Source organism: Geotrypetes seraphini, chromosome 4 (assembly GCF_902459505.1).
Source record: "Geotrypetes seraphini chromosome 4, aGeoSer1.1, whole genome shotgun sequence".
Taxonomy (NCBI): Eukaryota; Metazoa; Chordata; class Amphibia; order Gymnophiona; family Dermophiidae; genus Geotrypetes; species Geotrypetes seraphini.
Genome location: NC_047087.1, coordinates 123,861,128 through 123,885,170, shown reverse-complemented (window position 1 = coordinate 123,885,170; position 24,043 = coordinate 123,861,128). Strand labels below are relative to the sequence as shown.

Genomic DNA, 24,043 nt, shown 5'->3' with positions numbered 1-24,043 from the left:
AATGCATTATAAGTTACATTGGGTTCGATTATGTGGTTTTTCAGCCAGATTTGCTGTCTGTTCGCTTGGAACTTAAAGGTTCTATCCAGGAAGGCTTTGTATCTGCAGCCTGTAATCTTTGGGTATGCAAAGATGTTTTTGTTCCTGGTCGTTCTTGTGGGGTTATGTAGGGTGAAGTGTGTTTGTAGATATGAAGGTGCTATTCCCCAGGCTTGTTTAAAACAGGTGCAAGCAAATTTGAATATAATTCGCGCTTCTATTGGAAGCCAATGCAGTTTTTTATAGTAGGGGCTGATGTGGTCGTTTTTTCTTAGTCCGAAAATTAGGCGGACGGCGGTGTTTTGTATGAGTCTTAGTTTTTTGATTGTTTTTTGTGGGATGCCCAGATATATGATGTTGCAATAATCAAGAAGGGATAGGGTCAGTGCTTGTACCAGCAACCTGAATGATGTAGGGTCAAAGTATTTTTTTATGGTTCTTAGTTTCCATAACGTGTAAAAGCATTTTTTGACTAGTGAGTTTGTGTGGTCAGTCATAGTTAGATGAGTGTCTAGCGTGATACCTAGTATTTTTATGTTTTTGGAAATTGGGTATTCGTGGTTGTTTATTTTTATCGATGTATTCGTAATTTTGTCATTAGGACTAGCCAGAAAGACTTTTGTTTTCTCTGCGTTTAGTTTTAGTTTGAAGTTGTTGGTCCATTTATTGATTTCGGTCATTGTGTATGAGAGGTTATCTACAATTTCTTTTGTGATGTCGTTTAAGGGTATAAGGATGGATATGTCGTCGGCGTAAATGTAGTGTATTAAATTTAATTTTTGTAGTAGGTGGCCTAAGGAGGCGATATAGATATTGAAAAGTGTGGGCGATAGGGGGGAACCTTGGGGCACGCCTGATGGGTTTTTCCATGGTTTGGAGTAGTTTCCATTGCCAATTACTCTGTAGGATCTGTTTGTTAGGAATTCTTGGAACCATTTCTTTGCCTTTCCTGATATTCCCATTGCTTCAAGGCACAGTAGCATGATTTCATGGTCTACCAAATCAAACGCACTGCTGAGATCTAATTGTAGGATCAGTGCGCTTTTGCCTTTACTGAAGAGATCATAGAGGTGGTTCAGTAAGGAGGCTAGGACAGTTTCAGTGTTGTATCCTTTCCTGAATCCTGATTGGTGTTCGCTAAGGAGGTTAAATTTGTCCAGGTAGTTGACTAATTGAAGGTTGACCAGTCCTTCCTGTATCTTTGTGAAGAGGGGAATGCTTGCTATGGGTCTGAAATTGGTTGTCAATGCTGCGGAGGCTTTCTGGTCTTTGGGGATTGGGGTGATTAGTATGTGACCCATTTTTTTGTTTAATGTTCCGCTTGTAAGGGTGGATGTTAGCCATGCAAAAAGTTCCTTTTTAAATTCTAGGGGGGCAACTGTCATGATTTTAGGGGGACATGCATCAAGAAGGCAGTTAGATTTGGTGTACTTGTTAAATAAATTCAGGAATTGCTGCCAGTTTGGATGTTCAAGGTGGTCCCATATCATGTCTACCTTGGTGTCTTGGTCGTGGGGTTCTAGGAATTGAGGAGCATTTGTTGTGGGCGTGGGTAGTGTTGCTCTTAGCTCTGTGATTTTATTTTGAAAGAAGTTGGCTAGGGTTTGTGCCGATGGAGTGGGCTCAGTGTCCTTTTTCAGTATTTGTGTTGTGTCGGTTATGGTTTTTACTAGTTTGAATAATTCTTTGCTGTTTATTTTTGAAGTACCAATTTTTTTCGCATAATGCTTAGTGCGTTTTTCTTTGATCATATTTTTGTATATTTTCATTTTTTGTTTCCATTTTGTCTTGTCTGACTCATTGTTTGTTTTTTGCCAGATTCTTTCCAATTTTCTTAGTTCCTGTTTGGTGGTTAGTAGTTCCCCGTCATACCATTCATTTGGTGGTCTATTTTTCTTTTTGTAGGTTTTATATGGTGCAATTTTGTTTAGGAGTTCTTTGCTGTAAGTTTCCCATTTTGTGGGGAAGTCCTGATTTTCATTGATTGGGGGTTGTAACTCATAGTGGGTCCAGAATTCGGTTGGGTTAATGATGCCACGGCTGGTTACTGTGTTCATATTGGCGTTTTTGTGTTTTTGTTGAGTGTTTTGTTTTAGCCAATGTAGATTGAACTTGCCAATGTAGTGGTCTGACCAAATACATTTTTCCCAGGGCTCTGAGTGATATTGTATTTTGGGGGCTATTTCTTTGTGGGAGAAGGTGATTAGGTCTAGTTTGTGTCCTTTTTCGTGGGTTATTTCTGCGTCAGGGTTTGGAAAGTCCAGTGACATTAGGAGGTTGGCGATTTCAGTTATTTCTGGTTTTGTCGTTTGTTCTAGGTGAGTGTTTATGTCTCCCAGAAGCAAGTTGTATGAACCATTTAGGTTAGATAGGGTAAGGAATTCGGCGAATTCCTCTTTTGCGCTTGACCATTTTTTGGGTGGGATATAGAATAGGGTTGTGATTAGTGATTCTTCTAACTGCGCATTAGTGATTTTACACGTTAGTATTTCAAGGTTATCAGAAGATTTGGAATCGGTTTTGATGTAATCGAAGTGGTCTTTTAGGATGATCGCTAGTCCTCCTCCTTTTTTCCAGTTTCTTGATAGAGGGATAATTTTGTATCCCTGAGGTAGGATTTCTTTCATGATGGTGTCGGTGTCAGAGATCATCCATGTTTCCGTCAGAAACAGGAGGTCAGGTTTTGTTTGAAGTATCCAATCATTTATTCACTAAATCATTTATTCACTAAACACTCTTTGCTCTTCAAAAGAAATAAAGCACTTATTGCTGGGAAAATTTGTACAAGAAACATATTTGGAAAAAGTGCAGAGAAACTGCTTAGACATTGAGAGTTCCCACAAGCTTACTTTAGGAGAAAGTGGCATAGTGGTTACAGCAGATAATGAGGACAAAACTATATTAAATGGATTTTTCTGCTAGACCTCAAACACCCAAGGTACTACTTAATATTTCTATTTGTACCCTTACTGGGGTGGTGTTTTCATCATTGGTCTTAGCAAGTAGCATGTGCAAAAAAATTTTTATATAAATTAATTTTCTCTTCCGGCTCTGCATAAATTATAAAGTGCATAAGAGTGCTATAAAGGAAAGGCACTTATCTTTATGCCCGACGGCTGCCCAACCATTTCACTCCTAGTTTTGTCAGGGGCTATGCCTCCTTTAATACAGACACCATCATTTTTAGTTAAGAAAGCCCTTACTTTGAGCCAAAAACACCGCTATTTTTAGCACTGCACTCAGCCGATGGATATGCTACTTTAAATGACATGGAAGAGGTAAAGGATCCCACTCTGTGGGAAGGCCTGAAGGCTGTAGTGAAGGGAATTCTTATAAAGTGGGGATCTAGAAAGAAAAGGGAGAAATTTGAAAAGAAGCAATTGTTGCCTATCTTATCAATCATGCAAAGGCAATTAGGACAAATTGATCAGATGCGCTCAGATCTACATAAGCTCCAATTGGTCCAGGTAGAGTTTAACCTGGGAAAACTTCACCAGCAAGTTTGAGTTTGAAGATAAGGCTGATAGATTACTTGCTCGTAGATTAAACAAAAACATACTATTAACCATATTACTAAACTCAGAGGAGCAAAAGGGGAGCTATTATTTAAGTTAGTTCTTATATACAAAAGATTTATGGATTCTATACACAATTGTATACTGACAATATAGTAACATAGTAGATGACGGCAGAAAAAGACCCGAATGATCCATCCAGTCTGCCCAACAAATTTTTTTTAATTTTTTCTTCTTAGCTATTTCTGGGCAGGAATCCAAAGCTCTACCCGGAACTGTGCTTGGGTTCCAACTGCCAAAATCTCCGTCAAAACTTACTCTAGCCCATCTACACTCTCCCAGCCATTGAAGCCCTCTTCAGCCCATCCTCCCCCAAACAGCCATATACAGACACAGACCGTGCAAGTCTGCCCAGTACTGGCCTTAGTTCAATATTTAATATTATTTTCTGATTCTAGATCCTCTGTGTTTATCCCATGCTTCTTTGAACTCAGTCACCGTTTTCCTCTCCACCACTTCTCTCGGGAGTGCATTCCAGGTATCCACCACCCTCTCCGTAAAGTAGAATTTTCTAACATTGCTCTTGAATCTACCACCCCTCAAACTCAAATTATGTCCTCTGGTTTTACCATTTTCCTGTCTCTGGAAAAGATTTTGTTCTACGTTGATACCATTCAAGTATTTGAACGTCTGAATCATATTTCCCCTGTCCCTCCTTTCCTCTAGGGCAGGGGTGCCCACACTTTTTTGACTCGCGAGCTACTTTTAAAATGACCAAGTCAAAATGATCTACCAACAATAAAATTTAAAAAAAACACAACGCACACTGTACGCATAGAATTGTTAATTATCATTCCTATTCCGGGATTTTTTCAAAGAGGTCAAAGCAGATGACTCTATGCACTGTCACCTCAGTAACAACCATACAAAAATAGACAAATACCCACCCCCTCCCTTTTTCTAAACCACAATAGCATTTTTTAGCGCAGGGAGCTGCGCTGAATGCCCAGCGCTGCTCTCGACGCTCATAGGCTCCCTGCACTAAAAAACACTATTGCGGTTTAGTAAAAGGGGACCATATTGTAAAATATAGACACATTTTGATCACTAAATTTAAAATAAAATCATTTTTCCTACCTTGTCTGGTGATTTCATGAGTCTCTGGTTGCACTTTCTTCTTCTGACTGTGCATCCAATCTTTCAGCCTGTATGCTTCCTCTCCTCCACACCTCATTCCTTCCCCCAACTTTTTCTTCCTCTCTCCCTGACCTTTCTTTCTTTCTCTCTTCATGCCACCTTTCTTTTTTTCTGTTTCTCTTCTTTCCTTCTGTCTCCCTACCTGCCCCCTTTCTTTCTCTCTCCCTGCCCTTCCCCAAGCCACTGCCACTGCCGCTGCCATTGGGGAACAGGACCCAAACGCCAAAAATGGATAACAGGCCCCGACGCCGGCCCATGCTCTCTCTGCTTCAGGCCGATCAATCTTCCTCTCCCCGACGTCAATTCTGCCGTCGGAGAGGAAGTTCCGCCAGCCAGGCAGCGATTGGCTGGCCCGAACTTCCTCTCCGACAGCAGAATTGACGTCGGGGAGAGGAAGATTGATCGGCCCGATAGATCGCCAAGGCAAAGTGAGTCCTGGATGATCGACTCACTTTGCCTTGGCGAGCTACCAGTCGATCGCGATCGACCTATTGGGCACCCCTGCTCTAGGGTATACATATTCAGGGCTATGTATACCCTAGAGGAAAGGAGGGACAGAGGAAATATGATTCAGACGTTCAAATACTTGAATGGTATCAACGTAGAACAAAATCTTTTCCAGAGAAAGGAAAATGGTAAAACCAAAGGACATAATTTGAGGTTGAGGGGTGGTAGATTTAAAATGGGGAGGTTTCAGGTTTTAAAGCGAACCTTGACAAGACTGAGGCTTTAAATGTGTCCATACAGTAAACAAGTAAAATCTAATCAGTCTCAATTTTCCGTTTTAAATGTGTGACATTCCATTTGAAATACCTGGGTATAAAAATTTCTAATGATCTAGCCAAATCATATCACCTTAATTACACCTCTTTAATTTTAAAAATACAAGAAAATTTGAAGGACTGGAAAATAGTCACACCGTCTCTCCTGGGTAGATTGGCCATCATTAAGATGAATATCTTGCCAAGATTATTATATTTGTATGAAGCTCTACCTCTGAAAATACCTAAATCTATTATATGAGGGGCGTTCAATAATTTATCTACACAAGTATGAAAAAAAAGTAGCAAGCTTGTTGAAATAAGTCTGTGTATATTGTAACATGTCAAGATTACTCATGCATAGTTGCGGCTCAGTGCGAGCCTAACATTCCAAGAGATGGAATGTCAGGAGAGTCCTCGTGCAAATCAAGTTAAACTGCTAGATTTGGAGCACCATTTAATGATAAAATTTCTCACAAAAGAAGGGAAAAAGCCAAAGGAGGATCCATGAACACATGGCTGCAGTTTATACATTCATACAATTTTCTATACCGTTCTCCCAAGGAAGTTCAGAATAGTTTACTTGAACTTATTCAGGTACATTATGGAGAGTCTGTCTCATCATCCTACAAAGTAAAATTTTGTAGCAAGCAGTTTAAGTGAGGTAGAAAGTCTATTGAAGAAGACCCTCACAGCCTGCGATAGCAACTTCCAAAGAGCTGTGCAAGAAAGTGAAGGATTTAATTTTGTCAGAAAGATGAATTAAGGTTTCCCAAATAGCTGAAGAAATGGACATCTCAGCAGGTACAGTTTGGAAAATAATTCTTGAAAAGATGGATATATCCAAGGTTAATGCAAGATGGGCTCCAAAAATGCCAATGCATGACAGACAGCCACAAGGTTCTAGTGCTGTTAGGAGAACTTGGAAATGTTCTGTGAAGACCGAGTGAATTTTTTTCATCATTTGGTGACTGGAGATGAGACTTGGGTCTATCACAGAGATCCCAAGTCCAAAATGGAGTCAAAGCAAGGGAAGCACAAGTCATTCCCCACCCAAAAATGTTAAAGACAGAAAATTCTGCAGGCAAAGTCATGGCAACTGTCTTCTGGGATGATGGACTTTTGCTTCTGGAGTTCATGCCACACAAGACAACCATAACCGTGGAGTGGTATGCCAACACAATGATCACTTTGCAGGAGTCAATCAAGGAGAAAATACTAGGTAAACTCACAGCAGGCATGCTGCTGCTTCATGACAATGTGCTGGTTCACATGTCACGACAATCACAGGCTGCCATCTGAGAATATGGATTTCAGCAGCTGAACCATCCACCCTACAGTCCTGACCTGGCTCCCTTGGATTATTATCTGTTCCAAGTTTTGAAGAAATCTCTCTGTGGTCAGTGGTTTCCAAGTGATGAAGGCATCAAGAAAGCTGTGATGTCCTGATTTGAAGGTCAAACAGAAGAATTATTTTCAAAAGTGTTAAAGTCATTGCAGAAAAAGTGGATAAAGTGTATGGAGCTATCAGGAGACTATATTGAAAAATGAAACAAAATTTTTTTTATAACTCTTCTTTCCTACTGAGGTAGATAAATTATTGAATGCCACTTGTAAAAAAGCTTATTTTTCATTCCCCAAGTCAGATTTCTTCACGGACCTTAGTAACACCATTCTCCGCTCACCAAAGCTCATAGCGGTAGAGCTTTATGTGTCATCTAGTCACTGGTCCAAATTTTATCTCAATCTTATTACAATATTAAATTTATTTTAACTTTTCTTTCATCAACAAATTCATAAACATTTCTAAAGGGTTTCGCTTATCTCAAATGATTTTCAACATGGTCTGGGAGAGCTAATCCAACATGTTTTGCCCATGGCATTTTCCAAGAATCCTCCCCAAGACTGCACAAAGACAAAAAGAATTTAGTATAATCAGCTGGCAATAGTCTGTCTTGGGGAGGATCCTTGGAAAATGCCATAGGAATAACATGTTGGATTAGCCCTACCAGACCATGTTGAAAATCATTTAAGATAAGTGAAACCCTTTAGAAACCCTTACTTCTGACCACTGGACCAAAAACCCACCATACTTCAATGATGCACAAACCTACGAAATTATTTTATCTTTATGTTAGGCTATGTCCATACAGAAATTGATGTAATTTAAACCATCATATGTCTTTTCAGAAAATGCTGCAAATTTAAAACACCCTATGTCCAGTTTGGTCCACTAAGTCTGTAATTCCAAATCTGTATGTTATGACTATACTGTAAAAGCTGAAATTTCTACCTCTATGTCCACCAACTTTGTATTTCCCACCAAAGTTAGTCCTGCTTATACTGTGAATGCACTCTTGTAACCCCGTCCTGGGCTCCTTTGGGAGGACGGGCTTAATAAATAAATAGCTATGCAGATTAGCCAGGTATGGGATTTGAGGCCTGCTGGAAGTCAAAAACCTTATGTACAGATAAGATTTGGCTTTCTCTGCAAATTCACACTTGGTCACCCAACTTTGGAAACCCATTCAGAACAAACTGAGTAGTATTCCCGAGATACCTTTTGCTGTACATAATTTTTAACGGTGGAGGTCCTTTCTTAGAACTTAAAGGAAATAGTTAGATCCCCAAACTTGAACCACTAAAGGCACTTTTATTCCACCAGTTACATTTCATGGGCAGGTATTCACTATACAGGAGTTCACTATATTGATGGGGTTTTTTGATCATGCTATTCTTAAATCATTCGCTAGTATGCAAGAGGAATTCTAGCTACTTTCCAATGAGTTCTATTTTTATTTACAATGAAGGCATAGTCTCTCACATGTTAGGTTTAGACTGATATATTCTGAATTAGAAGAACTATGGTTAAAAGCCTGGGAGTTCCAGAGGTTGATATCTCCATTATATAAAGTACCGGTAGTTAATGGTTCCACTTTAGGAAACTCCATATATGTTGCAGTGGGAAGCTGATCTGCACCTGACACTCAATGAGACACAATGGAAGGACATTATTCCATCACTAACTAGGTATAACATTCTCAATCTTGCAGAGATGAAAATTTAAAGTCTTGTTTAGATGGTATTGGGGTCCAGTACTCCTGGCTAAATATAAAAAGGGTGGCCCTGAGCACTATTGGAGTAGCTATACAGAGCAGGGAACTTATCTCCATATGTGGTGGTCATGTAACCATATCCAACAGTTTTGGGACATGATAGCAGAAAACCAATTGATGATGGATGGAGTTTTCACATCCTTTCCAGGGCTTTGTTTGATCTTTGGGCTTCTCTATTTCTGTTCATCAAAAGGTCATGACAAATTGCTTCATGGCAGAAAGAGGAGTGATTGCAAAGTACTGGAAATCAGCAGAGACCCACCCCCCCCACACACACACACTGACCTTCTATTCTAGCATAAGTGCTTCCGATATGCTATTCTGATTTTAAAAAAAATTTAACTGCTATTAGAAATCATATGGAAGACAAGTTATAAATTCGGTTTATTAAACCATTTCAGCACAATTCATTAAATCTCTACTTATTGTAAACCACTGAATTAAAGTGAAGTTGTTGGCTTGGCAACAACTAATCAATGCAAGATTTCTACTCAAAATGTTCTAAGACACCTCTGAGGAATGTGTGTATGTCTATATACAGTATATTATTCCTGGCGAATTCTGCACAAAGATTTTAAAATTATGTGCATGGTATTTCAAAGTTCTGCAAAGTTTATTTTTAGTGTTTTATGTAGAATTTCCCCTGGCCTGAAATTCCTTCCTGCTTTTTCATTTCTTAGGCACCAGCCTCATTTCCCTTTCACTCCAACTGCAGTTCTGTCTCCCTCTAAATCCCATCCTTCTCACTCACACCCTAAATCCCCTCCCTGGCCCTCATGATCTGGCATCTCTCTCTCTCGTTCCACTGGTTAAGAATCTCTTCCTACCTTCCCATCCCTTTCTGGTGTAGGTAACTCTCTCCCCCTTCCTCCTTGTGGATTCATCATCTGTGTCCCCTCCCACCACCAGCACCTCTCACTCACACCCCAAATCCATTCCCTGCTCCCCAGGTCTGGCATCTCTCACTCACTCTCTCCACTGGTTAAGCAACTTTTCCTCCCTTCCCATCCCCCTTTTTGGTCTGGATAACCCCTCTCCCCCCTCACACAACTATCAGGTCTAGCATCCATGTTTTTTCCTCTTCTCCTGCACCCCACCTATGGGTCCAACCTCTGTCACCTCTCACTTCGCACACAACCCCCTTGCACAGGTCTGGCCTCTTACTCTCTTAAACTAAGCCTCCTACCCCATCTGGATCCAACATCTTATTTGCAGGCCCTTCCAAAGCAGCAACCAGCCTCACCAGGGCCTTGCCTCTCCCATGTCTGTTTGAGATGTCACGTCCTATAGACGGATGATAGGAAAGGCCTTGGCAGGGCCAGCCAGCAACCACTGTTGCTTTGGGTAGGCCCATGGGTAGGGGATATGCCAGATCCATACTGGATTGGTTGGTTAGAGAGAGTCAGACCTGCATAGGGGAGGGGTTGTCAGGTTCAGAGCAGGAAAGAAAGCAGAAGACCTCTGCTCAGCAGAAGTGTGGGAGACTATCCAAGCCACAAAAGATCTGCTCAGAATTTTGCCAAGAGTAGAAAGTCAGACATCTTCCTCTTGAAATGGTACTTTTGCCACTTTGCAGTGGTGGCACTCAACCGTGCAGAAAGGTAGCAATAAGATCATTCCTACCCTCTAACTCTCAAAATTATATGTTAAGCAGTCAGCATATGCACTATTGCAACATTGCATCAAATTAAGCTACAAAAGGCAGGCAACACAATAGAAAAAAACCACTTGTGTACATTTAACTGCCATACAAAATAGACTTGCCCCATTTTCAAAATGAAACTCACAACCCTGTAAATTCTGTTTTTAAAAAAAAGGCAGCTGCGTCAATTGGGAATTAACATTTAAACTCTTTGTCCAGAAACCAACTGCATAAAATATGGTTTTTCATCAAGTGAAGTCATTTGTTTTATTTAATTCAGCCACAGAATAAGATATGTAATACACATAAATGGTTGTGTACAACTGGTTAAATCCCATCATGCGGAATTTTATAGCTGTCAAAAGAGTTAAATCACACTAGCTCCAACTCCTATGCCCTGCATCTGAAGGGGCCCGTATTCAAACCAGATAAAAACAAAAACATCTTTCAGGCTAAATCCAGAGTGCCTGCTCAGAGCACCACAAGAATCATAAGAGAAAGTAAAAGAAAACCATGCAGATTCCTTGAAGAGTTGCTTTATTATGTACCTTACATGGGCTTCGTTTACTAATATCCCCCCTCCCCATAAACTAAGACTAGGAGTCTGGCCTTTTGTAATACAGGGCCCCCTTGCCTATTGTAAGGTTTCTGTAACATCATTTGCTTTCCTATGCACGCACCACTTAGAAGCTGAGTGGTAGCAAAATATTTAAAATATATATTTAGATTTAACTCACACCTTTTCATTTATAGTTCAAGGCAAGTTACATTCAGGTATTTATTTTCCCTATCCCCAGACAGCTTACAATGGAACATGAGATGACTTTGCCCAAGGTCACAAGGGGCATCAGCAGAATGCAGCATACTTGCCCACGCAGACAATATGGAATACAAACTAGAAGTCTGAGAAACATTTAAAAAATGACCCCTATAGTAATTTAATTTTAAAAAAGCTAACGTAAAGAAGTGTCCAGCACTAAAAACATGATTGCTGTGTATTGCCAGTTAGGAGATTATTAACTCCATATTTCCTACACAGGCATTTTTGTGAAGAGGTGCGGAAAAGAGAAATTTCATACAATGTTTTGGGGCACACCAGCATTTCAAGGACTCAAGTCAACGTTTTTTGAAAGCACTGGAGTAGTTGCAACTGCAGCATAATGGGATCCCAGACCTGAATGGAAAAATACAGTATGCATACTATAGAAGCCCTGGGGAAGTAACATTTTTCTTATATGAATACTTATCACCTACTTTTGGTTATAGCACTGAACTACTGAAATGCTGCACCAAATTCCCATCTTACTAAAAAACCCTTCTTAGCGGGAATGACTGAAAATCATATTCCAATAAACAGGGCTTAACCACTTTCCCTCTTCTCCCCGTAGCCAGCTTGCTATTTGTGCCAAGTTTCACTCTTAAATGTAACAATACCATTTAAATTTAAAAATAAAGTCTTGATTGTTCGTCTTAACACTCAGTAACATTACCCCCCCCCCCAACACACACACACTTCCTTATATAATGCGAAATGCCTTTTTACCATGAGAAATCATCCACATTTGCCAAGTTGATTTTGAATTTTTGTTTTGTGTCTTGCCTTACCTAAACACTTAGGTTTCGGCATAGAGCGGAAACCTAAACGTGTTTCATATGAAGATGATACTGTACAACAACTTAATGCTTAGTTTGTCATTTTCACAGTAAAGTGCCATATCCAAGCCTTACAAAATGAACCTTAAGGGTTAAAGTTTTCCCACCAATAAAAATCCTTCAAATCTCCTTCTGCAATGGCTGAACACTGCATTTCATCTGCAGTCGCTCAATGCTCATTAGATCTGTCAGCAAGGGTTCCCCCCCCCCACCCTTTCAAAGTCAAAAAAAGCCCACCTGTACACCAAGAATCAATAACATACATGATACAACACAGAAAACAGTGGGGAAGAAAATGCTGAAGTAAAAATCTCGTCTTGCCTCCGCCAGACATTTTAATTCCAATAGGATTTAAAAGTAAAGGGTCGAGACAAGAATAAAGAGGCACTTTCAGCTTTTTCCTAATTGCATTTCTAACTTAAGACTAGGAATCAAAGATTTCCCGCACCAAAGGTAAAGAAGGAAAAAAAAGAGAGAGGTTTGTTTCTGCTTTAAGGGCAAAACAGCTTCACTCACAAAACCATTCAACAAGACAAGATGCCGGAACTCTCAAGCTACTGGAAGAGGAGGGCCCTACATTACAATGGATGAACTCTAAAGGACAGAAATAAGAGTCATATTTCATACAAAAAAATTATTCCTTTCGGGGAAGAAACAGGTCCCTAATTCAAACTAAAGAGCGACCACGGCGTGCGCCAAGACGAACGTTCTCTCCAATGCATTCTGGAAAGATTCCAATATCCTCTTTAACCTTTAAAGCTATTCTTTCCCCACTAGCATAAACGGGAAAATAATTTGCGTCAGTAACATTATCACCCCTCAGCAATGCCTTAAGGCTCGTAACTCCATTCAAGTCAACGAGAGCAAGCATCAAGCCACACACATTTTTTTTTCCACGCGATTCTCTGCATCTCCCCCATCCCTGCACCCATTATACGGGCGCGAGGAGCCGGCCGGCACAGTGGCAATGCGGAACAAACCATCCACACCCGGGAGAGGGAGGGGAGGGGAGAAGGGTGTAAAGGGGAGTAGGGCGTTAGGTCAAACAAGTGAGATCACGGATGGCATCTTAAACCCCTCTATGCGCTTGAGCCAGTCCGAAAGCGCTCGGGCACTCTTCCTGCCACCCTTACAAGCTGGCGCGGAACGGGCGAGCGCCGGACACTTACCCCGTAGCCCATGGCGGCTCTGGTCTGCTCACAATAAACCTTCTCCGGGGGAATCAGCGAGGAAAACAAATTAAAAAAATTAAGATTACTTTTTAGCCACCCCCTCCTCCTCTACAACTTGCAAGGTTTTTCCCCCCTCCAACTTGCCACGCGTTTCCCCGGCCTGCTCCGACCTCTCCCGGCTGTTGCTACCGCCACTGAAAAACGCGGCGCTTACAAAGACTTCTAAAATACTCGCTCAGCTCCAAACCCATCCCTCTCTGATGTCAGATGGTGCCCTACGTAACGTTTCCGTAAGCTACGGCACTTCTTTTTGGGAGGGGGGCGCTGGCGAGAGGCCTTCCTTACCTGAACAGCGAGGATTCGGGACGTGGAGAGGTTACAGTAATGGATGGGTAGAAATGGGTTTCTGCTCCGTTTTTCCCCGGACGGGGGAGAAGGAGGTAACGGTAACCTTTTAAAAAAAAAAAAATCGCACTTTATGGGGTTTAATTTTTATATGTGCGGTGTTAAAACTGGATCAAGCCAATTACCACTAGTTCGGCCTTTGGAGGGCGCCAATTTCCTCTCTTAAGCTCCCCACCAACGTTACATTCATACTTTTTTTTTTCTCTCAGCATTCAATGTATCCCATCTTCAGTGATGCTCAAAACAGTCCCCTAGCCCTCTTTAGCCGGTCAAGCGTTCGGACTATTGATAATGAATATGCGTGAAATATTTACATACGTGAAAGGCAATGTATGTACATCTTTCCTGCATAATTAAGAGATCTTGACAATGTGGAGTGGCGGCCTAGGCATTTCTACAGCAGGGGTGATTATGCAGTATGAATGATACCTCAGCAAATGGATCTTTCAACGTCTGCTGCATAATCTTTAAATAAAATCGAAGCAATCGCTGTTACAGACGCTGTGGTTCTCTCTAAAGCGCTTTGCATAGTTCAGACAGCAGGTGTCTGAAACACATAAGGCTTCTGTAGTTGAAATATTTGACCTCTAAATTTACCAATTAAGCAGCCCTAGGTTTCATGCTGAGAATTTCCTCCCTGCTAGTTGCTTCTTTGTTTACAAAAGAGCCCAGGACATTGAAATCCTTTACAACTTCTATTCCCTTCAAGCTCAAAATCTTCATTTTCTGTGTTATGTCCAGTTCTAATTCCATGTTATGACTTTTGGCATTTACTTTTCTCAGCATGTCTTTGCTGTTGGTAATGAGCATTGTATCATCTGCATAGCGCAGGTTGGTTTATATTTTGGTTACCAACTTTGACACTGACACATTCTTCTTCCAAATTTGCTTTTCTGAAGATGGTTTCACTGTACACAGGTAAGGTAACAAGATGCATCCTTGCCTGACACCACGTTTTATTGGAAACCAATCAATCAGTGTTGCCATAATCAGCTCTCACTGCAGCTTCTTGATTTTCATATAGAGTCTTTATCAGCTGAGTTATGTATTTGGGTATTCCCATTTGCAATAGAGTTCTCCATAGTTTATTGTGATCCACACTATCAAAAGCTTTGCTGTAGTCGATGAAGCAAAGGTATAGGGGTTTTTGGTATTATCCCAGGACAAGCAGGCAGCCTAGTCTCATATATGGGTGATGTCATCGACGGAGCCCGGATACGGAAGCCTCGCAAGCAGACTTGCTTGTAGAAACTAGAAGTTTCGAGTCGACCGCACCGCGCATGCACGAGTGCCTTCCTGCCCAGCACAGGGCACCTCTCCTCTGTTCTAAGTTTTCTACGGAGCCGAGAAGTCCGTCTTTGACTCTCTGCGTTTAACTTCGTTACTTCATGCCTTCTCTGAACCGCAGTTTGCATTTTTTTTCTTCACGAATCGCTGTTCTTTATTTCTTTTATTTCTAGATTTAAAAAAAAATTTTTCAATCTTCCGTCCGACTGTCAGGGCAGGCCGCTCAGACGCAGCCCAAGGGCTTTGATTTTGCGGTGGCCGTTTTTCCTTCTATGTCCCGGCCTGTAACGGGCTTCAAGAAGTGTGGTCAGTGCCAGTGTGTGATTTCCCTTACGGACCCACACTGTCGGTGCCTCAAGTGCCTTGGGCTGAAACATCAACCGAAGTCATGCGAGTGCTGTGCTACTCTTCAACCTTAAGCCCTTAAACGTTATTGTCTTTTGGTGGAGAAGCTTTTCGGGATGGATTCTTCCTCCGATCTCTCGACTTCAAAGGCGTCCTCGGCCTCACCTTTGACCGAGACTCCTCCTGCTTCTACTGCTTCCACCTCTAGCCTCATCAGACCTTCGTCGTTTGCAGCGGCTCTCTCTTCAACGCCATCTGCTGTATCTTCCCCTGTTACCTCAGGTCAGATAGCTCAGCAGAAAGTTCCAGCGGTGGTGCTCAAAGTGCCTAAGACTTCTAAGTCGAAGCATATTTACACTGCCTCGGTGGAACCTCCAGGCAAAGCAGGTGATCCAGTTTCAGACGCGGATCCATCTTTGCCGGCTTCTTTCCAGACCATGCTGGAGAAGCAATTTATTCAGTTCCTTACCAACATGGGACCAAAGCTTCTTCCTCTTCTCCAGCCTGGACATTCTGCGGACTCCCACGAGGTTGAGTCGCTTCCTTTGCCTCAGTCTGAGCTTGCACACTTTGCAGGGAGGAGAGTCTCTGCGAGTGTTTGGTCTGACATTTAAGCACGTGACACAAGGAGCAGAATCTTTGCAAGTGCCTCGGCAGGAATCCTCACACTCTATACAAAGAGCAGAGTCTTTGGGAGTGCATCCATCAAGCCTCTGGAGCTTCGATCTACAGCCTCAAGTCCTATCCATTCTTTGGTAGCATGGCTGCTTCTGTCTCCGAGGCGAAGTCTCCTCTATCTTCGAGATCTGCTTCCAAGCACCGTTCTCACCAACGATCGATACCTTCATCGAGGCATACTTCCAGGCATAGTTCTTCTAAAGAACGTCCCTCTTCCACTAAGCCTCGATCTACTACTTCGACTAGACTGCCGACTCCTCGATCGTGGTCTCCACTTCCAAACCTTGAGGATGCAGCGGTTTCGATTGCTTTGTCCAAGTCTCCATATTCTTTTGATGCCTTTTTTTCCTGCCAAAGCTTCATCTTCGACCCAGGCTGCTTCGACATCCTCGAGTCCTGCTCGAGTTAAAGCATTGGCAGATCAGCTATCTTCCTCATCTTTTCTTCGCCAGATGGCTGTGGACTTGGATCTTCAATTAGATGCTGGTTCCAAATATTCTAAGGAATACCTCGAAGTCATGCATCTACCTCAACCTCCGGCAGAGTCACTTAAGCTTCCTATTCACAAGCTTTTGTCTCAGACTTTTGCCAGATGCCTGGAGACTCCTTATACCATTCCAGCTGTTCCAGGCAAATTGGACTCTAGGTATAAAACTGTGCATCGCAAAGGGTTTGACAACTCACAATTATCTCATCAATCCCTGCTTGTGGAGTCATTCTTAAAGAGGTCCCATCCTTCCAAGGTTTATGCCACCGTTCCTCCTGGAAGGGAAGGGAAAACTATGGACAAATTCAGACATCACATCTATCAAAATTTTATGATGTCCTCTAGAGTCCTCAATTATAACTTTCATTTTATTACTTATTTTGAATTCCTTATAACTCTTTTACCTAAATTTCTGAGTTATTTGGATACTCAAAAACACTGAATTTCAAGAAGTCATTGCTTCCTTAACACAACTCAGACTACATCTACTTCAGTCTTCTTATGATGCCTTCAAGTTGTCTGCCCGGGCAGCTGCTTGCTCTGTAGCCATGCGTCGCCTTGCCTGGCTTCGTACCATTGACATGGACCCTGATCTTCAGGACCACTTGGCCAATATTCCTTGTGCAGGCAATGACCTCTTTGATGAATCTATCGAGGCAGCCACCAAAAAATTGTCTGACCATGAAAAATCCTTTGCTTCTATTGTCAGACCCAAGCCAAAGCCAGCTCCTACCAAAACTACACGTCCTCCTATCTATCAGAGGCGTTTCGCTCCACGGGCGGCTCCTTACAATCGCCCTCCTCCTAAGAAGCAGCAGCCTCAGAAGCAACAAAAATCTCAACCTTCTGCTGCACCTAAGGCTACACAGCCTTTTTGACTGTCTCAAACAGAGCATAACCTTCATCGTTCTGCCTCTGACTTCTCTTCCCCCTATAAGAGGTCGTCTCCATCATTTTTACCACCGATGGATGATAATTACATCCAACCTCTGGTTACTAACCATCATCAGAGAAGGATACTCTCTTCATTTCACTCAAGTTCCACCAGAGCTTTCTCCAAGAGAGTATCCTTCCAATCCTTCCCAGACCGCCCTTCTTCAGGAAGCTCAAACTCTGCTTCGTCTCCATGCCGTCGAACCAGTTCCTTTGGAACAGCAGAACAGGGGGTTTTACTCCCTTTACTTCCTTGTTCCGAAGAAGACGAGCGATCTGCGGCCCATTCTGGATCTCAGGGCTCTCAACAAATTTTTGGTCAAAGAAAAATTTTGAATGTTGTCCCTGGCATCCCTTTATCCCCTTCTCGAGCAGAACGACTGGTTATGCTCTCTGGATCTCAAGGAGGCCTACACTCATATTCCCATTCATCCGGCCTCCCGTCAATATCTCATCTCCCAGAGTGTTCACCAACTGCCTGGTAGTGGTAGCAGCAGCTCTAAGGAACCATGGTCTTCAGGTATTTCCCTACCTCGACGACTGGCTCATCAAAGATTCAACATCTCAAGGGGTTATTGTAGCGACCCAACGGACTACCTGGTTCCTACAAAGTTTGGGATTCAAAATCAACTTTCCCAAATACCAACTTCAGCCCTCACAGAATCTACAATTCATCGGAGCTGTTCTGGATACTATCCAACTCAGAGCATTCCTTCCACAACAATGTCTGGAAGCTCTTCTTCAACTCTGTCATACAGTGTCTTCCCGCTCATCCATCTCAGCGAGACACATGATGGTACTTCTGGGTCACATGGCCTCCACAGTACAGGTGACTCCTTTTGCCAGACTTCACCTCAGAATTCCTCAGTGGATCCTGGCATCTTAATGGATGCAGGTTTGCGACCCACTTTCGACACATAACAGTCACTCCTTCATTGACACAGTCTCTCCATTGGTGGATGCTCTCTTCCAATCTCTCCAGAGGCTTGCTTTTTCAAACGCCCCCCCATCAGAAGGTCCTCACGACAGATTCTTCGACCTACACTTGGGGTGCTCACCTCGATGGTCTCCGTACACAAGGCCACTGGACCAGTACGGATCGTCAGTGTCGTATCAATCTGTTGGAACTCGGAGCGATCCTCAAGGTTCTCAACGCTTTTCAACATCTTCACGACCAGGTAGTCCTCATTCGGACAGACAACCAAGTCGCCATGTATTATGTCAACAAACAGGGAGGGATGGGATCTGTCTCCCTTTGTCAAGAAGCTCTGAAGGTTTGGGACTGGGCAATCCGCCACAACACCTTCCTCAAAGCTGTCTACATCCAAGGGGCAAAGAATTGTTTGGCGGACAACTTGAGTCATCTTTTGCAACCTCACGAATGGACACTCCATTCCTCGCCTCTTCATCACATTTTTTCACAGTGGGGAACACCTCAGATAGACCTCGTTGCAGCTCCCCACAACTACAAATTGCCTCAGTTCTGCTCCAGGATATACTCTCCTCATCGCCTCGAGGCAGATGCTTTTATCCTGAAATGGACGAATCTCTTCCTCTATGCATTCCCTCTCATTCTCAAGACTCTTGTCAAGTTAAAGAACGATCGTGCCACCATGATTCTGATTGCTCCTCAGTGGCCGAGACAACCTTGGTACTCCCTTCTACTTCAACTCAGCAGTAGGGAGCCATACCTTCTACCAGATTTTCCATCTCTGCTTACACAGAATCAGGGATCTCTGCTTCATCCCAACCTGCAGTCTCTACACCTGACAGCTTGGTACCTCTCAATATGACTCCTCTGCAGTTTTCTCAACCTGTCAGGGACATTTTAGAGGCTTCTAGGAAACCTACCACTAGACAATGCTATCACCAAAAATGGACTAGATTTTCTACGTGGTGTTTTTCTCATGATAAGGAGCCCCAACATTCCTCCTTATCTTTTGTTTTGGATTATCTTTTGAACTTATCAACTTCTGGCCTCAAGTCTACATCAATCCATCTTAGTACAATTGCAGCTTTCCATCAGCTTATCGAAGGGAAACCCCTCTCTGCTCATCCAGTGGTTTCCAGATTCATGAAAGTACTTTTCAATGTCAAACCTCCTCTCAAACCGCCTCCTGTGGTTTGGAACCTCAATGTTATCCTTGCTCAACTGATGAAGCCTCCATTTGAACCAATTGACAAGGCTCATCTGAAGTATTTCACTTGGAAAGTGGTGTTTCTCATTGCCCTCACTTCTACTCGACGAGTCAGTGAGCTGCAAGCTTTAGTTGCTGATCCACCTTTCATGGTGTTTCATCATGACAAGGTGGTCCTCCGTACTCATCCAAAATTCCTTCCTAAAGTGGTATCGGAATTTCATCTCAATCAATCTATTGTTCTTCCAGTATTCTTTCCGAAGCCTCATTTTCATCCTGGAGAAGTAGCTCTTCATACTCTGGACTGTAAACATGCTTTGGCCTTCTATTTGGAATGCACCAAACCACACAGAACTGCTCCTCAACTTTTTGTCTTCTTTAATCCAAACAATTTGGGACATCCTATCTCTATGCGTACCGTCTCCAACTGGATGGCTGCTTGTATCTCATTCTGCCATGCCCAGGCTGGATTGCCCCTCCACAGTAGAGTCACAGCCCATAAAGTGAGAGCAATGGCAGCTTCCGTAGCTTTCCTCAGATCTACTCCCATTGAGGAAATTTGCAAAGCTGCTACTTGGTCCTCGGTTCATACTTTCATGTCTCACTGTTGTCTGGATACTTTCTCCAGACGGGATGGACAGTTTGGCCAAATAGTATTACAAAATTTATTCTCCTAAATTGCCAACGCTCCCACCATCCCATTCTGGTTAGCTTGGAGGTCACCCATATGTGAAAATAGGCTGCCTGCTTGTCCTGGGATAAAGCACAGTTACTTACCGTAACAGGTGTTATCCAGAGACAGCAGGCACCTATTCTCACAACCCACCCACCTCCCCTGGTTGGCTTCTCTGCTAGCTATCTGAACTGAGGAGAAGCAACCTGTGCTGGGCAGGAAGACACTCGCGCATGGACGGTGCAGTCGACTCAAAACTTTTAGTTTCTACAAGCAAGTCTGCTTGCGAGGCTTTCGCATCCGGGCTCTGTCGATGACGTCACCCATATGTGAGAATAGCTGCCTGATGTCCCTGGACAACACCTGTTACGGTAAGTAACTGTGCTTTCTTTGCTCTTCACCAATATCCATCTAACAACTAGCAGGGAGGAAATACTTCTCAGAATAGCACTTGGTCGCTCTTCAATGAAAGCTCTTGACAAAGTATTCAAAGGCAAGGAGGTAACACTCGAAACGAAGATCAGACTTGTCCATGCACTCATTTTCTCAGTGGTTAGTTACAGATGCAAAAGCTGAACACTACGGAAACAAGATTGACTCATTTGAGCTTTGGTGCTGGAGAAGGATTTTAGGCGTGCTGTAGACCGCCAGAAGAACTAACAATTCTAGAAGAGATCAAACCAGCTATGTCACTTGAAGCCCAAATGATGAAGTTACAACTGTCTTATTTTGGTCATACCATCAGAAGAGAGATCACTGGAGGAGGACATCGTGTTTGGGAAGATTGAAGGAATTGGGCAAAGAGGGCGACCTGTAATCAGATGACTTGACATGTTGAAAACAACCATGGGGATGACGCTGAAGAATCTTTCCAGACTAGCACAAAACTGCAATTTCTTTTTAGATCCGCAATTCATCAAGTTGCTAGGACTCGAGCATGAGTTGATGGCACCTAACAACAGGTCTCGATGCATATGCAGAGGAGAATGTAGAAGCTGGAGGGAAATGGGGAGGTGGTAGATGAATCTAATATAACTTCCTTGAGGCCCAGCGTACTGTATCTAGGTTTCCTCCACCTATGTACTGTCACTGTAAAAGGGCTGTCTCCTCAGTCCTGGAGCATTTTTTTTTTTTTAAGCAAGTCTAAAGGAACCAGAATCCTGTCAGATTATTATTGGAACCCTGCATAGTTCAAGCATTTAGAACACCATGAATCAGTGACTGTTTCAATCACACAGCCACATTGGCTTAGATGCTCTGGGAGTCATGAACAAAGGGGGCAAATAGGGGCTCCATAGGTGAAATAATGGATTGGTAATTTGGGGAAAAAGCAGGTACTCATGGATGGGAGAGTGGGGACTTTTAAGACCTAGGATGTAGTTTATGAGCATTGGACACCTCACCACTGTTTAGAGCCTCAACCTGCAAACCCAAGATGACTCCAAATTGTATTTAAGTGTACTCAAACAGATGTTAACAAGGTTATTTGAGATTCCCTCCCACCTCTCAGAGAACAGTGCAATAACAATGCTACCCTTAATAAATATAATAACATAACATGAGAATAGCCTTACTGGGTCAGACTAACGGTCCGTCAAGCCCAGTAGCCCTTTCCCACGGTGGCCAATCCAGGTCACCAATACCTGGCCAAAATCCAAAGAGTAGCAATATTCCATGCTACCGATCCAGGGCAAGCAATGGCATGCCCCATGTCTTTCTCAATAACAATGGACTTTTCCTCCAGAAAATTGTCCAAACCCTTCTTTTTATATATATACATATATATATTTTATTGATAAAGCAGCCAATAGCAAACAAGAAAACATGAATCATGTTCAAGAAGTTCAACAATGCAAACAGTCCAGGAAGGGTAACAACAAATATAACAATAAAGGATCAGTGCTAAAATACCAGCACAGAAAATACCAGCAAATGCAAGGTCCGCAAGAGGAAAGAATACCTCAGCAATCTGTTAACCAACTTGAAGTATAATCACCAATGTTACGGGCTAGAGCTGGAACACTGAGAAATTACCCTCCTAGAAAACTAGCAAGGGATGCAATAACCTTCACCTGACCTAGCCCAACTCCTTTATACCTATTTCCTCTCCAGGATGGATTACTGCAACTCCCTATTTAATGGAGTAGCCAAAAAAGATCTCAAACGCTTCCAGCAGGTACAAAATGCAGCAATTGCCTCCTACATAGCCTCAACTACCACGATCCCATCTCCTCAGCCCTTCGCGCTGAACACTGGCTTCCAATTAATCAACGCTGTGCATTCAAGGCCCTGGTACTAGCGCATAAAAGAATTTACACCACCACCCCTACCTACATAAAATCCAAGTTAACCCTATATGCCCCCACCCGCCCCCTCCGCTCTGAAATGGAGAAGTGCCTATGCACCCCCCCCCCAAGAAGGTCGCTCCTGTCAGAAATCCCCCACAAACACTCCTACAGCCACTTCATCCCCCAACTCTGGAAATCAGACTACAGAACTCATTGATTACCTTCCGGAAAACGGTAAAGACCCTCCTCTTCAACTAAAATGCAACCACCTTCTACGCCTCACCTCCTTAAACCTCTCTCTCCATTGCTGTACAGTCCATTCTTAGCCAGTACTTAAATTACTGTATAGTCCTTGTATTTAAGCTACTGTATAGTCTTTGTACTGTCCAAATGTACTTCACTGTGAATGTTTGCTTGTAGACTGTTCTGAGCTACTGGGAGGACGGGATAAAAATCTAAATAAATAAAATGGTGAACCCCTTTACCCACACATATCCACAACCATTCTAACAGACAACATGCATCAAGACATACCATACTATCCACACCATGTAGGCCCCTGACATACCCCAAGCACACACCAATCATACTGGCTTGAGAGTAGGCAAACAGCATTTAGCTCCTGAGATCCAGCAAAGCAGAGTCACAGCTGGGCAGCGGAGACAGCCGCCTCAGCTGCTAGTTTAAAATCTTGCCATGAAAAACAGTCACAACATCAGAGAGGCTTCAGACGCAGGCATGGATCTCGCAAGGAGCCGCCACCCGTGGCTTTGAACGAACAAGCCAGCCAGACACGCTGCTGTTGCAGTGGCGTACCAAGGGGGGGGGGGGGGCGGTCCACTGTTCTCTTCCCTGCAGGGCCGAACTACTCTGGCGGCCCGACATCAATTCTGACATCGAGAGGACGTTCTGGCTAGCCAATTGCTGCCTGGCTGCCCGGAACGTCCTTTCTGACGTTAGAATTGACATCGGGCAGCGAGAGTTGGTCGACCCCGTGCAGAAGAGACGCAGGGAAATGGCCTGTTCCCGATAGCAGCAACAGCAGCAGTCTATTCCGCGGCGGCTGTGGCATGGGGGAGGGCAAGAAGGAAGGAAGAAAGAAAGAAAGAAGGTGGGGTGGGGACAGGGAGCCAGAAAAAAAAGCAAAAAATGGGGCAAGGAGGAAGGAAGAAAGAAGGAGGGGGGACAGGGAACCAGAAACAAAGCAAAAAATGGGGCACGGAATCAGAGAAAGACAGACAGAGAAAGAAAGAAAAAGTTGGGGGAGGGAATGAGGTCTGGAGGAGAGGAAGCATACAGGAGGCTGAAAGAAGGAAAGAAGTATTGGATGCACAGTCAGAAGAATAAAGTGCAACCAGAGACTGATGAAATTACCAAACAAAGGTAGGAAAATGATTTTATTTTCAATTTAGTGATTGAAATGTGCCAGTTTTGAGAAAGAAAAGATATTGAACTTTAAATGTGAGTGCTGCAGAAAAAAATAGAGTACTCAGAGGGCTGCAGAAAAAATAGTTAATGTCTTATTAAAGAAATGACAATTTTGCATGAGGTAAAACTCTTTATAGTTTATATATCTTTCCTTTTAACTGTTAAAGGAAAGTTTTATAAACTATAAAGAGTTTTACCTCAAGCAAAATTGTCATTTCTTTAATAAGGCATTAACTATTTTTTCTGCGGCCCTCCAAGTACCTACAAATCCAAAATGTGGCCCCGC

At 42.9% G+C, this 24,043-nt stretch overlaps 1 protein-coding gene across 2 annotated transcripts in view; it reads right to left on the bottom strand.

Moving 5' to 3' along the window:
* ATP1A1 (ATPase Na+/K+ transporting subunit alpha 1) overlaps window positions 1–24,043 on the bottom strand; it is a 216,375-nt gene that overhangs the window by 166,074 nt on the left and 26,258 nt on the right. Inside the window, exon 1 of one of the 2 annotated variants that reach the window (XM_033940422.1) lies at window positions 13,093–13,306. The exons of the other annotated variant lie outside the window; for it this stretch is intronic. Within the exon in view, the coding sequence (XP_033796313.1) occupies window positions 13,093–13,104 (12 nt within the window). The 5' untranslated portion in view covers window positions 13,105–13,306. Of the gene's footprint in view, window positions 1–13,092; window positions 13,307–24,043 lie in introns of those variants that run through there. 2 annotated transcript variants of the gene reach the window in all.